This window comes from Dromiciops gliroides, chromosome 1, assembly GCF_019393635.1.
Source record: "Dromiciops gliroides isolate mDroGli1 chromosome 1, mDroGli1.pri, whole genome shotgun sequence".
Classification (NCBI taxonomy): domain Eukaryota; kingdom Metazoa; phylum Chordata; class Mammalia; order Microbiotheria; family Microbiotheriidae; genus Dromiciops; species Dromiciops gliroides.
The window spans coordinates 656,750,071-656,774,826 of record NC_057861.1 but is presented as its reverse complement, the minus strand read 5'-3'; the positions used below and the strand labels follow the sequence as shown (position 1 = coordinate 656,774,826).

At 36.4% G+C, this 24,756-nt stretch overlaps 1 protein-coding gene across 4 annotated transcripts in view; it reads right to left on the bottom strand.

Moving 5' to 3' along the window:
- Window positions 1-24,756, bottom strand: part of FSD1L (fibronectin type III and SPRY domain containing 1 like) — an 89,192-nt gene that overhangs the window by 15,178 nt on the left and 49,258 nt on the right. For 2 of the 4 annotated variants that reach the window (XM_043978149.1, XM_043978152.1), the window contains exons 6-10: window positions 24,374-24,495; window positions 16,397-16,606; window positions 12,174-12,272; window positions 6,502-6,631; window positions 5,687-5,719 (exon numbers count right to left, since the gene is read on the bottom strand). In XM_043978149.1, coding sequence (XP_043834084.1) covers window positions 5,687-5,719; window positions 6,502-6,631; window positions 12,174-12,272; window positions 16,397-16,606; window positions 24,374-24,495 — 594 coding nt within the window. The remainder of the gene's footprint in view (window positions 1-5,686; window positions 5,720-6,501; window positions 6,632-12,173; window positions 12,273-16,396; window positions 16,607-24,373; window positions 24,496-24,756) is intronic. The other 2 variants (XM_043978150.1, XM_043978151.1) reach the window with 1 other exon arrangement.

The window sequence follows — 24,756 nt, the reverse complement described above, 5'->3', positions numbered from 1 at the left end:
GGTGACAGGAGCTCTGCTGTGTATTCTCAGCTGATTCCTGGGCGGTGGTATTTTTCGGGGTGTATAATTTCCCTTTCCCCATTTTATTTCCTTTCCCTTGATCCTACTGATCCTGTTTGTGTTTAAGTTTGTTCTTGTTAAAATAAATCCTGTTCTGTTTTGAGGGAGGCTGCCGGTCTCCTTCCTTGCCCTAATATTGCGGTGAGCCGCTTAGCTAACACTCCCCAACTAAAAATTGGTCCCTACAAGCTGAAGCTAATAGATTCTGTTTCATCTCATTATTTTAACTCTGCCTTTCTATATCAAGTGGGTCTCTTATAAACCATGTACTGTAGGATTCTGGTTTCTAATCCATTCTACTATCCACCTCCCTTTATATTCACAATTATTATTACTATTTCCCTCAGTCATATTTTTCTTCTGTCTCTCTTTTTAACCTGTTCCTTCCTCAAAGGTCTGTTTTGCATCTGACCACTTCCTCTTTTAATTCACCCTCTCTTTTATCACCTCCCCAAACACACACACACACACACACACACACACACACACACACCTTTCTCTTATGCCCTTCCCTTCCTATTTCCCTGTTAAGATAGATTTCTTTACCCAACTTAGTGTGGTCTTGCCTTTTTGAACCAATTCTGATGAGAGTGAGGTTCAAGTCTTGCCTGCCACTCTTCCATTTCTCCCTCCACTATAAAAGTTCTTTGTGTGCCTCTTTTATGTGAGACAACTTTTCCCATTCTACCTCTTCCTTTCCCCTTCTTTCAGTTAATCCCCTTTTCTCACCCCTTCATTATTTCTGGATATCATTCCAATATAACTGACTCATACCCATACCCTCTATGTAGATTTCTTCTAACTGACTTAATAATGATAAAGTTCTTAGAACTACATATATTTGATTACACATATATAACCTAATGTCAAATTGCTTACCATCTTAGGAAGGAGCAAGGAGAGAAAAGAAGGGAGGAAATTTGGAACTCAAAATTTTATTTTAAAAAATGAATGTTAAGGCAGTGAGCTCCCGAACTCATGACACGATCACTCCAAAAAACATCCAAATAACTCCATAGGAAAATGCCCGGAGCAGCAAAACTCACAGAAGAATGTGCTGAAATCATCTTCTAACCAAGAACGGCTTGGAAGGTCAGAAGGAGGGAGCTGCTGTGCTGATACAGGACTCGAGCCCAACCCCACAGTCACCCTGACATAGATCCAGTCCCAGGAAGGCCTCACCAGAGAAGCAGACCCCTAGAGCCTCTGAATCAGCTTAAGCGCCAGTGTTGTCTGGAATTAAGCTCACAGTCTGGTGAGTGGGCTGAGCCCTGGGCAGGGAGGAGACTACAAGGGTCTATGCTGGTGCTAAGGCAGAACTTGGATTTTACACCCCTGCTGAGAACCAGGAGGTAGGCTCCAGTAGCAGTGGCCCAGGTTGGGGAGTGGCACAGGCTCGTCAAAGCTAACAACCACAACACACAAAGCTGGTTGATTAGCAAGTTGGTCTGGGGGTCATCTAGGACAAGGAAACAGGCCAGGTGAGTGAAGAACCTGATTCTCCTTAAATCATACCACCTGGGACTTCTTAAGCTTGGGATACTGCAGCCTGGAAACAGTGCCCCACTTTAAGGAGCAAGTAAAAGAAAGGCAAGATGAGCAGACAGAAAAAGGTGAGGCCCATAGAAAGTTTCTTCAGTAACAAGGAAGACCAAGGGGCACCCTCAGAGGAAGATGTCAACATCAGGGCCCCTATATCTAAAGCTTCCAAGAAAAATATGAATTGGTCTCAGGCCATAGAGGTGCTCAAAAAGGACTTTGAAGATAAAGTTAGAGAGGTAGAGGAAAAAATGGAAAGAGAAATGAGGGTGATGCAGGAAAGACATAAGAAAAAAGTCAACAGCTTAAAAGTCAAATTGGCCAAATGGAAAAGGAGGTACAAAAGCTCTCTGATGAAAATAATTGCCTAAGAATTAGGATTGAACAAATGGAAACCAGTGACTTTATGAGAAACCAAGACACAATAAAGCAAATCCAAATGAATAGAAAAATAGAGGGCAATGTGAAATATCTTCTGGGAAAAACTGCTGACCTAGAAAATAGGTCCAGGAGAGATAATTTGAAAATTATTGGCCTACCTGAAAACCATGATCAAGGAAAGAGCTTAGACACCATCTTCCAAGATATTCTCAGGGAAAATTGCCCTGAAATTCTAGAAGAAGAAGCTAAAATAGAAATTGAAAGAATCCACTGATCACCTCCAGAAAGAGATCCCAAAAGGAAAACTCCTAGGAATATTATAGCCAAATTCCAGAGCTCTCAGGTCAAGGAGAAAATACTGCAAGCTGCCAAAAAGAAAGAATTCAAGTACAGTGGAACCCCAGTCAGGATAGCGCATGATCTAGCCGCTTCTACATTAAAGGACTGGAGGGCACGGAATATGATATTCCAAAGGGCAAAGGAAATCAGATTACAACCAAGAATCACCTACCCAGAAAAACTCAGCATAATCTTTCAGCAGAAAAGATGGGACTTTAATGAAAAAGAAGACTTTCAGATATTTGTGATGAAAAGACCTGAACTGAATGGCAAATGTGACTTTCAAAAACAAGACCCTAGAGAACCATAAAAAAAAAAAATTGGAGCTGGGGGACAAACCTGGGGTCGTACAGTGGGAGACTGTCTTGTGTCTGAGGCCAGGTTTTCGCTGAGATCCCCCTGGGTCCAGGGGTGATGATTTGTCCACTGTGTCACTTAGCTAGATGATAACATCTTTAGGGTTAAATTGAGGGGTGAAGGGAATTCACTGGGGGAGGGGAAAGGGCAGAAGAAAAATCTGGACCAGATTTTTTAAAAATTACACATATTGTCTTCCCATATAGGAATGTACATGGTTTTACTTTATTGAGTCCCTTATGATTTCTGTTTCATGTTTACCTTTTTATGCTTCTCTTGAGTCTTGTGTTTGGATGACAGATTTTCTGTTTACCTCTGATCTTTTCATCAGAAATGCTTGAAAGTCTACAATTTCATGAAATATCCATTTTCCCCCCAAAGCATTATACTCAGTTTTGCTGGGTAGGTAATTCTTGGTTATAATCCTAATTCTTTTGCCTTCTGGAATATCATGTTCCAAACCCTCCAATCCTTTAATGTCGAAGCAGTTAAATCCTGTGTTATACTGACTGTGGCTCTATAATATTTGAATCATTTCTTTACAGCTGCTTGCAATTCCTACATGCCTCACACCACTTCTCCCTCCAACCCAACCCCCTTTTCTCTAACCCAACAGCCCATGCTCCCCAATCAGCTCCACATAAAAAATAATTCAGAACAAAAACAATAATTCAGAAGTTTGGTTCTATGTTGTCAGAATTTTGAATACATTTTCCTAAAAAGATACTGCTATAAATGGTGGATAGGACACAATACACAAAGACTATGCTACACATAGCTGAAATGCTATACTGTTACAATGAAATATAACAGAAAACAATGTAGAATATAATTATATTACCCACAAAGAAGATGAACAAAATTAAATTTTAAAAAATTTAGTACTGGACTTACAATGAAAAATCCTCATGGTCTTAGCTCTGATATTCCTGCCTTGGCCAATTTGTTTACTCTTTTTAAGCCTTTTTTCTCAGATATAAAATGGAGTTGGTAATATGTATACTAGTTTACCCATTTGTTTTGAGGAATGCTCTTAGCTATATAATTTGCTACATATAGAAGCCCTAATCTAGTGACATTGGCTTCCATGAATTCCCTTTCCCAACTCTAGGTATTTTCATTAGCTATCTCTTATCCTTGGAAATTTCTCCTTCCTCATCTCTGCCTCCTGACTTTCTTCAAGTCTCAGATAAAGTCTCACCTTCTAAAGGATGCCATTCTTGTTTCCCCTTAATTCTAATGCCTTCCCTCTATTGATTATTTCCAATTTTCTTGTATCACTTGTTTGTAAACAGTAATTTGTACATTGTCTCCTCCATTAAGCCTGTGAGCTCCTCGACGGTAGGGACTGTCTTTTACCATTCTTTGTATCCCTGGTACTAGTAGGTGCTTAATAAATTTATAATGACTGACTGGCTGACTAAGGTGAATGATAAACAGTTGGAAGAGAATTTTAAAAGATGTGCATGTACCATGAGAAAGGACGATTAAGGTAGAATTGACTCAGCTCTGAATAGTAAAAGACAGAGGAAAGGGATATGTACATAATATCTGAGGGAGGAAGGACAAGAGAAGAGGAAAGAACCCTTTAGACTAAACAGTTTGTTGCTGTCAATCTGGAGAGGACAGAGAGCTGCCTAAGGAAAAACAGCTGAGGAAAAGGGAGGGAGAAATAAGATGACATACAATCAGCAGTTTATACATACAATATGTGTACAGGTTATATATTAATCAGATATCATTCCGTCCATTTACAGTCACAGGACTGAAAATGACAGTTCTAAGAAATCTTCAGCTTCAAGGATTAAGGATATATAACATTGAGTGAATATCATACAAATTAACTGAAATTTTCATTTAGCATTAGGTAAAAAACAGGCTTATCATGTTTGATAATCAGAGGAAAACAGAATACTTACCAGCAGAAAACAAAATTAGGAAAGCGTGAAAAATAAATGTAACTCAGAATTAGGGCTTAATCTCAGTGAGAATAAAGGAAAGAGAACATTTCCAAATCAGCATTTCATCCTTCTGCCCATAGTGTTACCTATGCTGGAAGCTCTCCAGTTTCTGCTTTCTGACACAAAAAAGCAGATTTGTTTTCTTCCTTAAGGAAATTTCCGCTAACTTCATAAAACAGGCAGTTATGTTAAGCAACATTTGGCAGACAAAACAGAAGAGGAAGATTTTGGAAAACCATTTGCAGTTCAAAAATACTTTTAAAAAATAAAAGAGCATACAGTATAGCTTGAAAAGCTAAAATCTGGCTATCCAAAAATTTATTTAACCAATTCAGACTAGATATCTTCCAGGAAATCTAACAGCCTTTAACAGTTTATAACAATTTGAAACAACAAAATAGTAAAATGAAAAACACCTACCAAAAAGAAACAAATTAATCAACTGGTAAAATAACTTTAAAATATAACAATCTGTTTTACCAGAGATTTGTTACATACTTTTAATTTGCTTGCAAATATTCTTCCTTTAGATCTGAAATTATTTTTATTCTTCATTAGATATCTAAGGCATCGTCCTTTTAATTTAAAAAATTTGTTCTAAAAATTTTGCTTTTGAAACATCCACATAAAAGGTTTTTAAAAATATTTTTCATCTTTCAAATTTTATTTTTTTAATCTTTTAAAAGTTTAACATAGAAGTAAAAACTATAATGTTACAGACACTGACTGTGATGAGACAGAAGACATTCCAAAAGTAACAATGATCAAAATCCAGCCATGAATGAATGCAAGAAAAAGAAACTATTATGAGATTTTAAAGTAATTAGTTGTTATGTGGTGTGTACTACAAAACTGAAAGCTGCAGTTATAAAACAATCTATCAACACATCCATTAGATGAATATTTTGGCTGATAAAGGCTGCTAGGATTGGCTTCTGCTTATTAATTTAGACAGGGATAAGTGTTAAAAAAAAAAAAAGAATTACTGTAAATTTTTCAGCCAAGCTAGACATACTAAATCCTAGAACCATAAAGATATAGGTCATCACCTTTTATTGTTCTTCAGTGCAGTAACATGGACACTGTCAGACAGAAATAGGCAATTATTAAGAAACTGATATTACTACTTTTTAAGGATAATAACTTAGAAAAGAAATAAAACTGATGGCCACCTTCCAGAAAAGTATTTTTATTGTTCTACTGATAAACCTCAAATCTGCATTTACAGAAGGTTGTCTCAGTTCAAACATTTATTTTCATAACAAAGGGCAAAAAACCTCTACCAGTAAATCATTCAGGCAACTTGTAACAATAAAATGATATGTAGCCTGAAGGTTATAAACACAGTCTGTGTCAAGAGTTAGCCCAGAAATAAGAATCAGACACGTATGTGTTACAGTGTTCTATTCACTGCAGAGCTTTCAGGTAAATATCTCAACTGCAAAGTCCAAAAATATGGGAATGATACACGTAACTGCCCTCTAAATAGTCTGAGCTACTGTAAAATAATTTTAAAAAGCAGAATACTGAAAAATTAAAAAAGGAAATAAACAGCAAAGATAAACAGAAGAAAGGGAAGTTATGAAAGGTGATGAAGAGACATGAACCAAAAACTCAAATACCTGACAAAATAATATCATACTTACCTAGTACAGTACTTGTCACACAGTGGACATGTAGTGTTGCTGATTAACTCCACTAGTATAAAGAGCTAATATCACTACAAATTAATGTAAAAACAACTAAATGCACATTTAATTTACATATATGAAAAGCAGACCTAGTTCTTTAAGTATTAAAGTAAAATTGAGACAGAAATACAATCTTAATTTCAAAAATAAAACCAAAAATAGGTGTTACTTACCTGCCTTTATTTTCTTTTCCTTTTACTTTATTTTCTTGACTTTTTCCTCCAGTTGGATCCCATTCTACACAGTTATCTTCAACTTTCAAGTTCAGATGGGATGAAGAGCTATCCAAACTGAAGTTAAGTGCTATTTAAGACAACATGTTAAATTATTAAAAGATAAAGGAACATATAGCTACACTTTCATGAGTTTGTGATTTCAACTATAAAAAAACCTAAAGTGCTGACATTCACTACTTGGTATTATTATGACAAAAAGGATTCAGAAACCGAGGCTATTCGTGCTTATACTGCCTGTTTCATTTGGTCATTGTGAGAAGAAACCTTTGTAAACAGATTTAAGTAGAATAAAGACATGAGCTATCATAGATAATCTTCTTAGGGAGATAACAGACATTTTGAGGGTTCCCAGGACAATTTTGCAAGGCAAATACCATTCTTATGGGGCAGAGCAAGTATATGTAGATTTGATTGGTTAAAGTGGGAAAAGGAGTGACCCTGGGATAAGAGTATGAAATTTGGTAAACTACACCCTGCCCAACCTGTTTAATAACACAGAATCAAAGGAGAGACATTAGAAATAATCTAATCTCCACTCTCTCATTTTATAGAGAAATCAGTATTAAACATTCACTCATTGTCAGGATCTATTAATTAAGCTCCGGGTATACAAATACAGGGGTGGCTAGGTGGCACAGTAGAGTGCTGGGTCTGGAGTTAGGAAGACTTCTCTTCCTGAGTTCAAATCTGGCTTCAGACAATAATTAGCTGTGTGACCCTGGGAAAGTCACTTAACCCTGCTGGCCTCAGTTTCCTCATCTGTAAAATGAGCTGAAAAAGGAAAAAGGAAAACCACTTCAGTATGTCTGCCAAAAAAAAAAAAAACCACCCCAAATGAGGTTTTTCTCTTTTGCTGATAAGTGATTATTTATATATACATGTGTATGTGTGTGTGTGTGTGTGTGTATATAGATACCCTCCCCCCAGAAAAAAAAAAACAAAACACTGCTATGCTTGTATTCCACAATATTTGGTATGCTGCCTCATTATTGTCACTTTCTGTACTGAAATTAGTTATAATTTCCGTGATTTGTTCCTTGACCCCCCGGTTCTTTTAGATTCAGTTATTTAGTCTTCAGTTGATTTTAATGCTTTATTCAACAGTCCTTTGTTGAATATATAAATTTTTATTATATTGTGGTTGAAGCATTTAGTTAAAGGATGTACTGAATATTTCTGTTTTTATGCATTTGTTTGTAAGGTTTTTATGGCCTAATGTATGGTCAGTTTTTATAAAGGTACCATATATAGCTGAGAAATATTTGTCTTCCTTTTTATTTCTATTTCCATTTAATAATTTCCAGACATCTATCATAGCTAACATTTCTAAAATTCTCTTCAGGTCCTTAACTTCTTTTGTGTGCTGTTGTTGGTGGTAGATTTTCCTAGCTCTTCGATTGGTACATTGAGGTCTTCTACCATTAGTATGACCATGTAATTCTTTTATCTTTTCCTTTTAAATATTTAGATTTTGTGCCATTTGGTGCACAGATACTAAATTTTTAAATTAATTCATTGTCTATGGTGCCTTTCAGCAAAATGTAGTTGCCTTATATGTATTTGTTTTAAAGTCTATTTTTGCTTTTGTTTTGTCTAAAATTGTCATTGTTATCCTTGCTCTTTTGATTTTAGCTGAAGCATCATAGATTTTGCTCTAGCTCCTTATTTTAACTCTATATGAATCTTTATTTTAACTGTGTTTCTTATAAATAGCATAGTCTTTTATTATACTTTCTATCCATTCTACTATCCTCTTCCATTTTATGTGTCAGTTCAGCCCATTAATATTCAGAATTATAATAGCAATTATATTGTATTTCCAAACATCCTATTCTTTTGTATGTTTCCCTCCCTTTGCTTATGCCTCTTTTATAAAAAAGAGAAGATGGTCTTGGAATAGGATAAAAAAAAATAGCTAGTATTTATATAGTGGTGACCATGCTAGGCACTGTGCTAAGTGCTTTATAGTTATCACCTCATTTGATTCTCACAACAACCCTGGAAGGTAGATGCTATTATTATCCCTACTTTTACAAATTAAGGAAACTGAGGCAGACGACAGCTAAGTGACTTGCTGAGGGTCACACAGCTAGAAGTGTTTGTGGCCATATTTGAACTCAGATTTTATTTACTCCAGGCCCAATGCCCTATTATACCACGTAGCTGCCCCAGTAATGTTTACATAGCTCTTTCTAAATAATTTCTTCAACAAGTGACTAGAAACTGCTTTAAGTATTCTAGTCCACAACACAACACTTAATATGAGGTCAGTCACATTCCTTAACATGAGATGTTACAACCAATACAAGGAGAGATAGTTTTTTTATAACTGCTCATTAGATATGGTTGTACAGGGATTTCTGATTTTACCATATTATAGGATTTAGAGAGGAAAGTGAACTTTGCAGTCACTCAGTATCACTCTTTTTCCACTCTACTTTTACAGATAAAGCTGAGCTAAACCTTTAAAATTTTAGCTAGATCTGCAGTTATTGTCCTAAGATAGGCTTGCCCACAGGTTGTGATTCTGAAACCCATGATCTTCAGATTTCCTGTTGCATGTTTTTGTTGTTCAGTCATTTTTTTATTCATGTCCAGCTCTTCATGAAAGAACAGATTAACAAATTGGGCATGCAACTGAAAAAACTAAAAACCAATGAATTTCAAATCCCAATTAAGTACCATGAGAAATCTTGAAAATCAAAAAAGAGATTATTAGTAACACTAAAAATAGAAAATACTAACACTAAATAGAATTTCTAAACCCCTGAATTAAAAAAAAATAAGGAGCTAGAGTTTTTTGGGGGGAAAAAATAAAATAAACCATTATCTTGTGTGATTTTTTTTTTAGTGAGGCAATTGGGGTTAAGTGACTTGCCCAGGGTCACACAGCTAGTAAGTGTTAAGTGTCTGAGGCCGGATTTGAACTCAGGTACTCCTGAATCCAGGGCTGGTGCTTTATCCACTGTGCCACCTAGCCGCCCCCTTGTGTGATTTTTTTAAAAAGGAAAACCAAATTGCCATATCAAAAATGAAAAAGAAATCATAACAAATCTAGAATAAAATATATTGATAGAAACTATTTTGTTCAACTATATGACAATAAAACTGACAAATGCCTAAATATTATTAAAAATAATGATGATGATAAGGTTACTAGTTATCTATGGCATGGGTAGAATAAGAAATCTGGTCTCCATTCCCACTCTAGTACTTTCTACTATATACCACAATGGTACCAACTGTTTTTTGGAAAAGATCTGGGATTTCATTTGAGGAACCACCAATGAGGAACTCTGCTCTACAAATGCAAATCAGCACCTGCTCTACAACTTACAGTCCTAGGGAACAGCCTAGGACACCTGTAAAGTAAGTGATTTGCCCAGGGTCATAGAGCCAGTATGCATCAGAGAGAGGAGTTGAATACAGGTCTTTATGATTTCAAAGTTAGGCTTCTATCTGCTACATGAAACAATGCCTTCTGGTGCAATGATTACCCCATCATTAAAAACCATTTAAGTCCCCAACAATTCCTTTCCAGTCACAGTACAGCATATTGCCCTAGAAAACTAGTTCCCCAGCTCAGGTAAAGATATATATTAGAATTATTTATGACTGATTGAGAAGGATCCTCAGAAAAAAAGATGGGATGACTAGCCTTCTGGTCATAGGACAATGCAAGGAATAAAAAGAATACTTTATTATACAGGAAACAGCTTTAGAATCAGCCCTATCTTCACTGTGACAAGTTCTTAAAGTAGTAGCTTCTACCAAAAACAACTCAAAGAAATACACTTAGTAGATCACCAACCCTGAAAGGATGGGCACTACAACCATACTGTTATTATTACCACAAAGGGCTGGAACAAAGGGAATGAATACCTGCACACACAAATTAAAGATTAAGGGGCTATTATTATGATAATTGTGTTTATATATTCATTTAAGTAATGTTTTAAAACTAAGTACTACTTTTATTTCCTTTTAGGCTTGAGGATCAACTGCAAAGTTTTTGCTAATATCTGGTTAAGATCCCAACAAAGGATAGTTGGGGAAAAAAAACACTAAAGGTACAGATGTGATGTAAGAATAGAAACACTGACAATTCCCTTGCTGTATGATCTCAAGATCTTAGAATGAAAGATAGAAGAGCCTTTAGTAGTTGAGTCTAACTCCCTAATTTTACAGATTGACTAAGAATTAGAAAAATTGACTTGTTCAAGGTCCAAAAGGCAGTTAGTAAATGGAAAAACAGAATGGATCCAAAGTCTTCTGCCTCCCTATATATCCCTATTCACGGAACTAAACTGTCCCCCTTCACTGCCAATTTCTTTCCCTGGGCCAAGTGTAATATACTAAATCTAGTATTTACCTAAGCAAGGATGACAGTAAGAATACATGGGATTCCTTGTGGTCCAAAGTATGTTCATCTTCCTTTTATCTTAGTTCTGTATCCTATCCACTGAATATGTTGAGAATCAATTAAGAAGTCCTGCAGAGGGGCAGCCAGGTGGCGCAGTGGATAGAGCACCAGCCCTGGATTCAGGAGTACCTGAGTTCAAATCTGGCCTCAGACACTTAACACTTACTAGCTGTGTGACCCTGGGCAAGTCATTTAACCCCAATTGCCTCAAAAAAAAAAAGAAGAAGAAGAAGAAGAAGTCCTGCAGCAAACCACATATACAGAGGATATTTATAAATGGGTGGGTATTTAGTCTAGTTCAGGCTGGGATTTCCTATCTGGCTACTTCCAACACTAGTAATTCTAATTGTGTAGACTGACCGCAGGGTATCTATGGTACTAAGATCTGTAGGAGATGAGGTTGGTTCTGTTCAGTGGGTGTAAGGGTATGATTTCAGGCAGGATCAACAAGGTTGACGCATTAGTGAATGAAACCTCAAGTGGGAACAGAACAAAATTTCTCCAAATTCCTTAGGATTTGGGGGAGATTTTTTTATGACTAATCCAAGGTCAACACCAAAGAAAAGGTCTTACCCCAGAGAAGCCCCATAAGCCACAGACTAACTTAATTCTAAACAATGTGGAGAGGACAGTATAAATAGCATCAAGTACAGGAAACATAGCTGAAGTTGTCAAATTTTATTCTCTGTTGGTCACTAAATTATATAGAGTGAATGAAAGGAAACAGAACGGAAGAATACAGAAGAAAAGACCCCAAGGTTAAAAAATAGTATTTAAAATGACAATTATAAAAGTAGAAGACACTACATAATCACTTTATAAAATGTTTGGAAACTGAAAAATTATCCTAGAATCTATAAAGAAAACTACATGGAAGGGCATTTATGGCACTGAAACCAATTTATATAACAGCCCTTTCATAATTCAGTGAAATTCATTCTCCAGTGAAATAAGGTGCCCACTGGTCATTACTGCTTTTTCCACACTTCTCAATGAAGATATCAAGAAAAAAGAAGCCACCTGTCCTATATACAGTAAACTCTAAGTTGCTAAGAGCTTATAGGAAAGATAAAATGGAGACAAGCCTGACATATTCCCCAATTCAATCTTAACTTTCTGGCACAAAACCTTAAATGACTACAGAGAGCCAAAGAAATTTTGTTTCTTATGTAGCTATTCATTTTACCTTTGGTTTCCAATGTTATTGGATCAGAATACTCTCCTGCTACAGCCTTGTTGCAAGCTCGAACTCGAAAGTTCATATATTTTGAATCAAATTGTAAGCCTGAAAGAACATAAATGATCTTCATTTACAAAGGAAAATAAAACAATAAAATGTTAAGAAATTAAGAAAAACTTGTTTGGCCTTGTGAAAAGCATCTCACTCATATTTTTTAAAGGGTAAATTATTGGTTCAGTATTTTGGTTAAAGAAACATTAATTTTTATCAACAAATACAGTCCTTTTGCTCTTTAAATAGTGAAATGGTTTCATATCTCTTATAAAAGTCAAAAGCATCCTACATCCTTCTCAGTCTTCGATTCAATCATATTGGCAGAGATTTCATCATTTAATAACTTAATCTCTTCATACAGAATGAGAAGCCTAAAGTGTTTTATATTTGTTTGGGTAGTACTATCATTGAATATAAAAAACAAATGACTCCTTGATAAACCTGGCAGTTTTATATAGCTTTCCATGCTCCATTCAAATCAGAATTAGTTTGTCCTATCCTTTTTATTTTTCTTACTCTGCTTACATGTTATATTTTGCATTATAGTTTTATGTATTTCCATTTTCTACACATCCTGCTAAACTCTTTGACCAAAGGAATTATGTCATTTAACTTTTTAGTCAACCTGTTGTTCCCGCTGAGTGATCATTAATGTTGAGTGAAGGAATAGTTGATTTCTCAACAATGATATTACCATTAAGATTTTCATATAAAAATCACCCAAAATTAGTATTTTTAGATACGAAGAGAAATTAGGTACTACACTAAGTACAGTACTATTTTAATTACAATACTACACTAAACAGAGATAATATTAAGTTGATCTTTAAATTGCCATCATATTAGCTATTTTTAACTATCAATGAAATAAGAAGAAAGGAAACAAGCATTTATTAAGTGCTTACAATGTGCCATGGACTGTGCTGAATGCTTCACACAAATATTGTCTCATTTGATCCTCACAAGTCGGGGAGCTAAGTGCTATTATTGTCCCCATTTTAAAGATGACAGGAGTGCCTTGCCCAGAATTACATAGCTAGTAAGTGTCTAAAGTGCAATAAAAATTCAGATCTTTCTGACTTCAGGTCCAGTGGTCTATCCAGTGTACCACTTAGCTGCCTTGTACATTCTATGTATATTTGGAGGGCAAGGACAGACTTACCTGTCCATAGAAAAATAAGGTGAAATTCAGATCAAGGGAAGAGCCTGGCAGGGAAAGGAGGAGAGCTTCTTAGATTCCTTGTCTTCCCAGACCAATCATCATATCACATTCCCTCCTGCAACTCCACCTTCACCAACTGCCTTGCCTGAGCATGCCACCACATAGGTACCTCCCATCCCACTTTACTTTCCAACCTTCTAGCTACACAGTACTATACTGCCTGCAGAGGATTCCACCCAGAGGCTAACCCCCTAGGAGATTATCTACCTAAATTCATTCCTCAATTATTAAAAAACTCCTATCCCTTCCCATCCCAGCGATGCAGAACTCTGAGCTGTCACTGTTCAAACCTCCTTCTCCATTCTCCACCACCCACTTCCTAATTTTCCTCCCCCACAACATACCACTATACTCTTTGAAATGCCTACTCCACAGGTAACAAGCTTGCTTTCATCTTAAATCTTTTCTTTTCCCATTCCTTCCATCATTTTGCAATGACTGAGACCTGACTTCCTCCTAATGACACAGCATCCCTGACCACCTTTACCAACACTGATGACACTTTCACTCTAGCTCCAACTCACGTAAGACAGGGAAGCTGGAATATTCCCTGCTATCCAAAGTCAATTCCAGGCTTTCCCTTTACTATTATTACTCAACTTCTTCCTCCTTTGAGGTTCACTCGATCCATATTTTCCATCCAAAAGAGAATCTGGTAGCTTTTTACATGGCAGGTTTGACAGATAACTCTGTTTTGTCCCCTCTACCACTATGTCCTCAGATGAGGAGGTAAGCCCTTCTCCTTGTCAAGGTAAACACCTCTGGATTAGAATACTCTCCTGCCACAGTCTTGTTTCAAGCTCAAACTCGAGTTCATATATTTTGAATCAAACTTTAAGACTGAAAGAACGTTAAATGATCTTCATAAAGGAAAATAAAAAGATTAAATATGTTTACATTAAATAAATTCTTTTTTTGGCCTTGTAAAAAACATCTCACACAGGGATCCCATCCCATTCCATCTTCTCCAGCAGACTCTCTCCTCTAATGGCCCTATTCTCTCACTTACTTTTTTAATCTTTCCCTGTCTATTGGCTGCTTCTGTGATGCCCACCAATATTCCCCCATCTCCTCTATCCTGAAAAAAAGTCTCATTTGGTGATATAATCAAGAGAAAGAAGAAACTAGCAACGAGGAGGATCACTCCATCCAACCCCCCAGGCTATTTTCTGTGTTTCCTCCCTTTTGTGGCTACATTCCTGGAGAAAGCTCTTTATAGTAGGTGCCTCTACTTGCTTTCCTTTCACTCTTAATTCTCTGCAGTCTGGTTTCCGACATTATCAATGAACTGAAACTGCTCTCTCCAAAGTCACCAAAGATTTCAATCCTCATCATCCTTGACCTCTCTACAGTCTCTGACCATGTCAATCATCCTCTTCTCCTGCATACTCTCTTCTCTGGGTTTTTGTGACACTGCTCTCTCCAACGCATGAAACCACTCCTCAGTCTCTTTTGTTGGATCTTCATTCAGGTCATGCTAACAAAATGTAGGTATCCCCCATGTCTCTACTGTTAGTCCTCTTCTCCCTCTATAGGATTTTGTTTAATGATCTCATCAACTTCCATCATAGATTCAATTGTCACCTCTACGCTGATGATTCTCAGGTTTACTTAACGACTCTAACCTCACCCTTAACCTCTAATCTCTTATCTCCAACAGCCCACCAAATATTTCAAACTGAATAGCCCATGGTCATCTTAAATTCAGCATGTCCAAAACTGAACTAACTCACTGTCTTTCTCCCCAACTCTCCTCCTGTTTCTAACTGCTGTATTACTGTTAAGGGCACCACCATCCTCCCAAGTCACCTAGGCCCTCAACTCAGGTGTCCTCCTCCACTGGCATAATCCCCTTCTCTCCTCTGTCACTACCACAACCCAGGTGTAGGCCCTCATTAACTCATGTCTAGACTACTGAGACATTCTGCTGGTTGGTCTCCCTGCTTCAAGTCTCTCCCCAACTCCAGTACTTCCTCAACTGTAAAACTGATCTTACCTTACGTACAGGTCTGATCAGGGCACCCTTCTATTCAATAAACTTCATGGGCTCCCTATTACTTCTAAGATAAAATATAAAATTTTGCTTTGCATTTAAAGACCTTCCTAATTTGGTCCCTTCTTCTCTTTCACTATGATCCAGGGACACTGATTTTCTCATTGTTCCTCAAACAAGACACTGTAATCTCCCAAACACATGTAGTTTCCTAAGCTCTCTCTCTCTCATGCCTGGAATACTCTCCCTTCTCATCTCCACCTCCAGTTTCCCTGAAGTCCCAGCTTAAATCCTACCTTGTACAAGAAACCTTTCCTGACCCTCCCCTTAATGCTAGTTCCTTCTCTCTGTTGACTATCTCCAGTTTATCACGTCTAGATCTTGCTTGTACATAGATGTCTGCATGTTACCCCTCCCCTCCCCTCCCCATTAGACTGTGTATTATATGCAAGCAGAGAATATTTTTGCCTTTCTTTATATTCCCAGTTCCTGGCACATAGTAGGTGCTTAATAAATGCTTGGTGACTTGAATGGATACCCAGAATTTATAAAAAAAACTGATAAAAATCTCTAAAGTGTTGGTGTCTATGGAAGTTGGTAAAAACCTTCTGGAAAGTCATCTGCCAAGTAGCCAAAAGAATCATGAAAGTAATTATATCCTTTGATGTACTAATCCTACTACTGGGAATATAGCTCAAGAAATTAATAACTTATTCATAAATCTATCAGTATCAGTAAAAAAGAAAATGTACCGTTTGTTATAAAAGAAAACACACAATAAAAGGATAAAAAGTAAATTTTAAAACTTCAAAAACACTCAAATAAAATGCATTGATAATGAATATTTTAAAACTAAGCCTTATGTAGGATCTTAAGTCTTTCCTTTCTACCAACTCATTTTGAATTAAACTAGTGATTTCCATGAACTGATTTCTGAAAATGAGAATGTATAGTCTTTACCAGATAGTGTATATTCAGTGCCCTTAATGTAATCTATTAATTCCCAGCATCTCTCATCCTTTACACGTGGAAGTCCATCAAAATTCGTTTTCCTGTATTCTAGTATAAAATGATCGATCTTGTTATCTTCCTCTGGCATCTTCCAAGCAACTGTTACACAATTGTCAGCTACCAGACACTCTACAGGATCTATCTCTGGAGCTTTGGGAACTGCAAGAAAAGAGAGAAACTATGATTAGAACCCTAATCAAATATTTACATTTCTCATTCAAACATTTATATTTTCACTCTGCTTTTGAACTGTATGAGCAACTCCAGGTAAGACAAGTAACTATCCTGAGTCCTTACATTGTTTTTAAAAAAGACAATTTTTGAATTGTCATTAAAAATACAAAATGTTTTATATACAACTTATTTTTTAAAGGTAATCCAATTCCTTAGGATTAAAGAAATTCTTTTTTCAATAAAATTTCTTTGAAATTTAAAAAATTATGAGTTCTAATATTCAAATAAGAAGGAAATGAGAGAAATAATTCAATGTCAACATTTAAGAGCAGTGACTAATCTTTTATGTTCAAGAGTCATATAATGTATTTTAAGGGGTACCTCATTATAAATAAATGTCACATTTACATTAAAAGTTAAGTGAATAATGGGTTTGTTAGATGACTTTGACAATTGAATTTATGTACTTTATATGTCTAGCCTCTGCTTAGTATAGTTTAATCAAGTACAAATAAAGATTAAAATGCAAATATTCAGATCCAAAATGCAAGAAGAATGTAAAAATAATATGTAATAGATATCAAAACAAATAGCTTCGCTGGTACTAATTTTCTAATACATGATAATGATGAAAAAACATTTGGCTCAGCTTTCAATATTACTCCTTTATATTTAAAAAGATAAGACACAGGGTTTGTAAAATTAACCTATTTTGCATTTCTAATCATTCTATAAACACTTGCAGTAACAAGTCACAAAATATTTTTGCCATTATTGTTAATTGTAACAGATGCCTCACCCTGTATCACAAATCCCTAACAAAAGGGTCAAACATTGCAGAATGGTCTCCCTATTCAATTTCCTAAAATGCAATTAATCATCATCTCTTAATGAGCTCCTTCAATACATATTTGCCACTTTTTGATGGAAAATATAACCAAATATTTCACCTTCAACAGGAAAGATAAAACCTTACCTTGTGGTAAGGAAGAAACCTTAACAGCATATGAACTATATCAGAATATCTTCAAACATCATAAAGGAAGCCGTAAATGAGCTAGAAAGTCCCCCCAAACCATGCAAATATAGATCATCATTTGGAAGCAAGATTTAAGCAAGGTAAAGTCCAAGAAGAAGTCACAAGATGTGTACAATTGGGAAGGGAAGTAATGTTCAACAAGACTAGGGGCCAAGAGCCATGTGGCTTTAAAAGCTAAACATAGAAGTGTATATTTTATCCTAAAGACAATAAGAAGTCACTGGAGTTGTGTGAGTAAAGGTGTCATATGGTTAAATGTATGCTTAAGGAAAATAACTTTGGCAGGACTGTTAAGGATTGGCTCACGTGGGGAGAGACGAGGTAGGTAAGACAATTTGGAATTCATTTCAATAATCTTCAAGATTAGGACTTGTAAACAGAGAAAAGGTCAGAAAGCAAAAGATGTTATAAAGGTAGAGAAAGCAATCTTTGGTAACTAATGGGATATATGTTGTGAGGGAGAGCAAAGAGTAAAGGATAATGTTAAGATTATGAACCTGAGAGACTGGGAGGATCGTGGTGCATGTAACAGAAATAGGGAAGTATGGACCAATGAAGGGTTTAATGGAAAAGACAATGAGTTCAATTTTAGACTTGCTGAATTTAAAGTTATATTTGAAACATTCAGTTTACAATGTTCCTAGGCAATTGGTGATGTAGGACTGAAGCACAAGGTAAAGACAGGGACTCTATGTACAAATCTAAAAGCTATCTGCATAAAAAGCAGGGTTGAACTCATGAAAGCTGATGAGGCTACCAAGACAGTAACAACCACAGTTACTGGATATTTGGATACAAAGCCAGCAAAAGATACTGAAGAGTGATCAAACAGAAAAAAGAAAAACCAGGAAAGAGTAGAAGTAGCATCATGAAAGCCAAGAGAAGAGAAAGTCTCCAGAAGAGGGTGGTTAACAGTGTCAAATACAAGATAAGTGGAGAAAGATTATGTTGGAGAAAAGACTCAGTTTTGTAACTTAGGAGGTCACTGGTAACTTTGGAGAAAGTAGTTTCTGAGGTCACACACCAAATTGCAAAAGGTTAAGTAGTGAGTGAAAGGAGAGAAAATGGACAGTGTAGACAACTTTCTTGAGGACTTTGGCTCAGAAAGGGTAGAGATGAGGACAACAGAATGAGGGAGACCAGCATATTTTATGGGAGTAGGAAAGGGAGCAGTTGATAGGGAGAAGTTGAAGACTTAAGTGTGGGAAAGAATGACTGAGGATATAAAATCTGCTGGAGAAGATAGGAAGGAATGGGATGAAATGCATGGATAGAGAGATGGATCTTGGCAAAGAGAGGGACCACTTCTTTGTCAGAAACTTGGAAAAAGGAGGAAAGAAGGAGAGAGAATGATAAAGGGTTTTAAGATGAGAATGGAAAAGGAGGAAGCCCAGATTGAATGGCCTCAGTTTTTTCAGTAAAGTATGAAGCCAAGCCCTCAGCTGAGATGGAGAAGTATGGAAAGTTTGAGGAGGGATAAGGTTTAGAATAGCTTCTGTGAAGTGTGAGATTAAAGATTAATTAGTGGAGCATCTACATGGTATAGTGGATAGAACAGTAGACCTGGAGTCAGGAGAGCCTGATTTCAAATCCAGCCTCAGACACTTACTAGCTGCATGACCCTGGGCAAATCAGTTAGCCCAGACTGCTTCCCACTCCTCCCCCCCCAAAAAAAAAGATCAATTAGGGAGGAATAAAAGAACTTTCTTATTGTAGTGAAGGCCCACTTGAGGCCTACTAACATGAATTTACAATAATTCCAGCACTGTTTTAAGACTTTCTTCAGTTTTTGTTCAACAACTCATGACTAGGAGTAGAGGAAGTAAATGGTAGAAGTAATTCAGAGCTGATGTTTAGAAAGAAAAGTGGAAACTCAACAATGGGACATGAGATTCCAGGACAGACAGAGTATAGTGTAGAGTTGAAATGAATACTTATTTATTTGAGGTTGGAGAAGGAGGAAAGTGAAGTCAAAGCAGAGATGATGGCCTGAGAAAGTATTGAGGGATGAAGGGAATGGAAATCTTCATGAAGTTTAAGAAACAGGTGTGAGGGGCAGTTAGGTGGCACAGTGGATAAAGCACTGGCCTTGGATTCAGGAGGCCCTGGGTTCAAATCTAGATTCAGGCACTTGACACATACTAGCTGTGTGACCCTGGGAAAGTCACTTAACCCCAATTGCCCCACCAAAAAAAAAAGAAAGGAAAGAAACAGGTGAAACAGGTGTGGGAGGAATGAAGCACATAGAGAAGTGGTGTGACAGGATGGGTCAGATAGGGAAATATCAATTTTTAATCAGGGAAGTCAAACATTTTATAATATCACGATCTCATTGTAACCATCCCTAGGGCTGAAATGGAGTAAAGATGCAGATTATTTTTCTATTTCTTCCATGTGCCTCATATAGTATATATTAGATGTCTGATTGGATGGTCTACACTAGGAATGCTAGGGACAGATGAATACTAGCTACAGCACAAACTATGAGACCTTCAGTAATATACATATATGTACAATATATATTATAAACATACATTTGGATTATGTGGTATATAAATGTTACATGGTAAATAAATCTACCATGATAGACAGTAATTATTATGTGTGTTGCCTTTGTCTTCCCAAAAAGATTACAAGCTCCTTAACCATTTGAGCTGAGACTATGTCTTACATTCTTCCATATCATCCATTGGGACAAGCACATTGAAGACACTCATATGAATTAGTGAATTGATTGAATTATATGGTTTAACAGAGTTTAGATACAAGTTTCTGAAGCCTGAAGTTGTTTAAATCTGCTCATTTGCTTACTGTGAGAAAAAAATTATTAATAATAGATTTCTCAGGAGACCTAGGGATCAGTTTCTGTCCTTTCTCCCCCCACCACCAGAAAGTCCTGTTCTCCTTGATCTGGGACAAACCTAAGGGAACAGAAGAAATGGAGATTGATTCTTTTGTCTAGCTCAGTGAAGGACTGATGGGTTCAAACCACACCTAGATAATGGACTTTGCTTTGAGCACCTTCATCAAGGGTCTTCTTATATTCTTCTCCCTGAAGTCAACTGTAGAGTTCATTTTAATGTAGACCACCCTCAAGTCAGGTCAACCAATGGAATTGAATGGTGCTAACCAATTAGCTTTGACAAATGTATAATGACTCACCTCTATTGAAAGAGGATACAAACTCTTGGAAAAGGCCATGAGCTCTCTCTTGGTGAGCACTCTTGGCTCTCTGGCTTGTAGGTCTTCTGAACTCTCTTACGTCTCCTTGAGACCATGTGCTGTCTAAGAGACAGCATGGGTCTTCTGGGGCTTTTCTCCTGCTCCTGCTAACTGCCATGCTGAAGCTCACTACCTGCTTTCTCTACCACACAGCCTAAGACCATGAGAAGTTAGGGAGATACAAAGTAAATTCTTTACTGGTATATAATATTAACGAATAATAATATGCTCACTGCCAAAACTGATATAGCAAATAGCAATTATTTCAAGCACCTGGCAAGCAAGCAGCACATAGCAGTTTTTCATTAAGTTGACTGAATTCAATTTTATATTAAATAACCCAGGTTAGCAGAGGACCAATTCAAATTTTTCAGAACTTATAGAATTTTATTGGCTTGATGATTTTTTGAAAAACATTTATAAACAGGTAAATTTCAATGCAACATAGTGCTTATTACACATTTTACCTTAAGCCCCTCCTCACTTCTGTCTCAGAGAATCTTTCACTCCTTCAAGACTCAGCTCAAGCACCCACTCCTATGTACACACTTTCCTGATCACCCCAAATTGCTAGTGCCCATCATCCTTAACTACCTTATACTATTTCTATATTCATTCCATAAATATTTATTCTGTATATGCTTATACAGAATGTCCCAAGTCTTTGTACAATTTTAAACAATTAAAATTTACAAAGCCAGGCAATTCTTAGAGGCCATAATCCAGTCAAGTTCAATTTCAGTTGTGTGACTCTTCATGACCTCATTTGGGGTTTTCTTGGCAAAGACTGGTTTGCCACTTCCTTCTCCAGCTCATTTTATGCATGAAGAAACTGAGGCAAATAGGGTTAAGTGACTTGCTCAGCATCACACAACTAATAAGTGTCTGAGGCCAGATTTGAACTCATGAAGATGAGTTTTCCTAACTCCAGGCTTGGCATTCTATTCACTATACCACCTAACTGCCCCAATTCAATCAAGCCAGCTATCTATTACCAATGATTACCAACTATTAAAGTTTAAAACTACAATAGGACTTCTGGGACACCTTGTTTATGTACACTTTGTCTGCAAGAATGCAAGCTCCTTGGGGGAAAGAACTGCTTCTTTTTTTGTCTTTGTATCCCCAACACCTAGACTAGTGTTTGACACAAAGCAGATGCTTACTGAATGCTTAGTTATTGACTCAATCATAATCATCATTAATTTTCTATTACTACTACTTCTATCATTACTCTTAATAGTTAATGTTCACATAACCCTTAAACAGCATAAAACAGTCATCTCATTTAATCCTCTAAGGAAAGCAAGTAATACTAGTATTATTGTTTTCATTTTTACAGCTCACAGAACTTAAAGCTTAAAGGCACATTAGAAATAGTTTATTCTATCTTCCTTATTTTACAAATGAGAAAACAGAGGCTCAGGAAGTTCTGTGATTTGTATCAGGCCCCACCACAGCTAGAGTCAAAATTCAAAATGAGATCTGACTCCAAATTTACATGTTCTTTTTACTGTCTCATATGGTCTCTAATACTATCCAAAGCAACAATCTGTCTTAAATCTGCCTTAAAACAAAAACATTTATTCAGCACCAGGCTCAGCAACTAAGGCAGATCTATACACAAGGGCAATTTTATTTGATCAACTTCTCTAGTTAGATTTAAAAGGTTTTTTCAAGCTAATACATATTGCCTTAGTAATAACATCTCACTTCAAATTTTACTCCAATTTTAAAAAAATAACCAAAGCTAGATAATTTAACTCCAAACTTAGTACATATTTCCTGAACCATCATGTATTAAACATTTTTAAAAACTATATCATTCAGGGGTCAGCTAGGTGGCACAGTGTATAAAGCACCGGCCCTGGATTCAGGAAGACCTGAGTTCAAATCCAACCTCAGACATTTGACACTTACTAGCTGTGTGACCCTGGGCAAGTCACTTAACCCCAGTCGCCCTGCCAAAACAAACAAACAAACAAACCTATATCATTAATACCCATTTTGTCCCAACTTTTTTAATGGCTCTGGTTACTTGACTGAGCACAAATCATTATTTTAATAGGTCAATTAGGTTTTTGTTTTTGTTTTTTTGCGGGGCAATGGGGTGAAGTGACTTGCCCAGGGTCACAAAGCTGGTAAGTGTCAAGTGTCTGAGGCCGGATTTGAACTCAGGTACTCCTGAATCCAGGGCTGGTGCTTTCTCCACTGTGCCACCTAGCCGCCCCGGTCAATTAGTTTTTTTAAAAAATGCAAACAATAGCAGCATGGACTATTTATAGAAGAATTTTACCATACCTATGCCTTTTAAAAATAAACAATATACTGAATGGCTGCAAAAGTTGTATATGATTGTGACAGAATACTATTGTGCTATAAGAAATGATAAACAGGATGCTCTCAGAAAAAACTGGAAAAATTTATATGAACTGATACAAAGTGAAATGAGCAGAACCAGGAGATCATTCTATACAGTAACAGCAAAACTATAAGATGATCAACTGTGAATTACTCAGCTATTCTCAGCAATACATCTAAGACAGTTTTTTGGGGTTTTTGTTTTTTTTTTTGGTGAGGCAATTGTGGTTAAGTGACTTGCCCAGGGTCACACAGCTAGTAAGTATCAAGTGTCTGAGGTCGGATTTGAACTCAGGTCCTCCTGAATCCAGGGCTGGTGCTTTATCCACTGTGCCACCTAGCGGCCCCCTAACACAATTCTTAAGGACTTATGAAAAATGCTATACATCTCCAGAGAAAGAACTGATAGAACCTGAATGCAGATTACAGCACACTTTTTCTTTATTTTTCTTGATGTTTTCTTGTATTTTTTCACAACATGACTAACATAGAAATATGTTTCATATGACTGCACAGGTATAACTTACATCAAATTGCTTACCTATGAGTGGGGAGAGAAAGGAGAGGGGAAAATTTAGAACTCAAAAATTTTCAAAAATGAAAGTTTAAAAAAATCTCCAAAAGAAAATTAAATAAAGAAAAGGAAAGGAAAAAATGGGGGGGGGAAGAAAGCTAAAAATAGTTTCTACATGTAATTGGGAAAAAATAAAATATTCAATTTTTGAAAATCAACACTCCATTAAAAGTGACACAGTAGATAGAGTGCTATACCTGGAGTCAAAAAGACTCATCTTCCTGAGTTCAAATCAAGCCTCAGATACTTAATAGTTCTGTGTGACCCTAGCAAGTCACTTAATCCTCTTTGCCTCAGTTCCTCATCTGTAAAGTGAGATGGAGAAGGAAATGGTAAACCACTCCAGTATCTTTGCCAAAAAAATCCCAAATGGGATCACAAAGAGTCGGACACAACTGAAATGACTGAACAACAAAAAAAATCATATTGTTAATTTTGCCCATACTCTTCCAGCTAAATGAACGTAATCAGACTATAACAGCTGTTCACTACAGAAGAACTTAATGGGGAGAAAATATATTTAATATAAAGAACACCATGTTAATTTTGCATTTACCTGGCAGAAACTTCAAAGTCTGGAGCATCTGTCTTTCCTGAGAAAAATCCACCATTAGGTGAGTCATGTTATCACTGACCTTTGGTTTCAAAGAAAGGCGAAAAGCTGAAGCCATTGTGACTCTATAGCAAACACAAAATTGGTGTGATTAAAAAAGGAGGAGAAAGCATGGGAGATTATAAAGTTAATTCATAAAATGAGTAAGTGCAGAAATGTTTAATAATTTCAAAACATGTAATTGTATAAACTTACAGAAATTCATATTCTTAGAACTAATCACTATCCACCACTTAGGCAAAAAATCATACCCAAATTTTATAATAGCAGTCTCAGTTCTTTTAGAAAATGGCAAAAATTATAACCAAATAATCCCTTCTATTCAT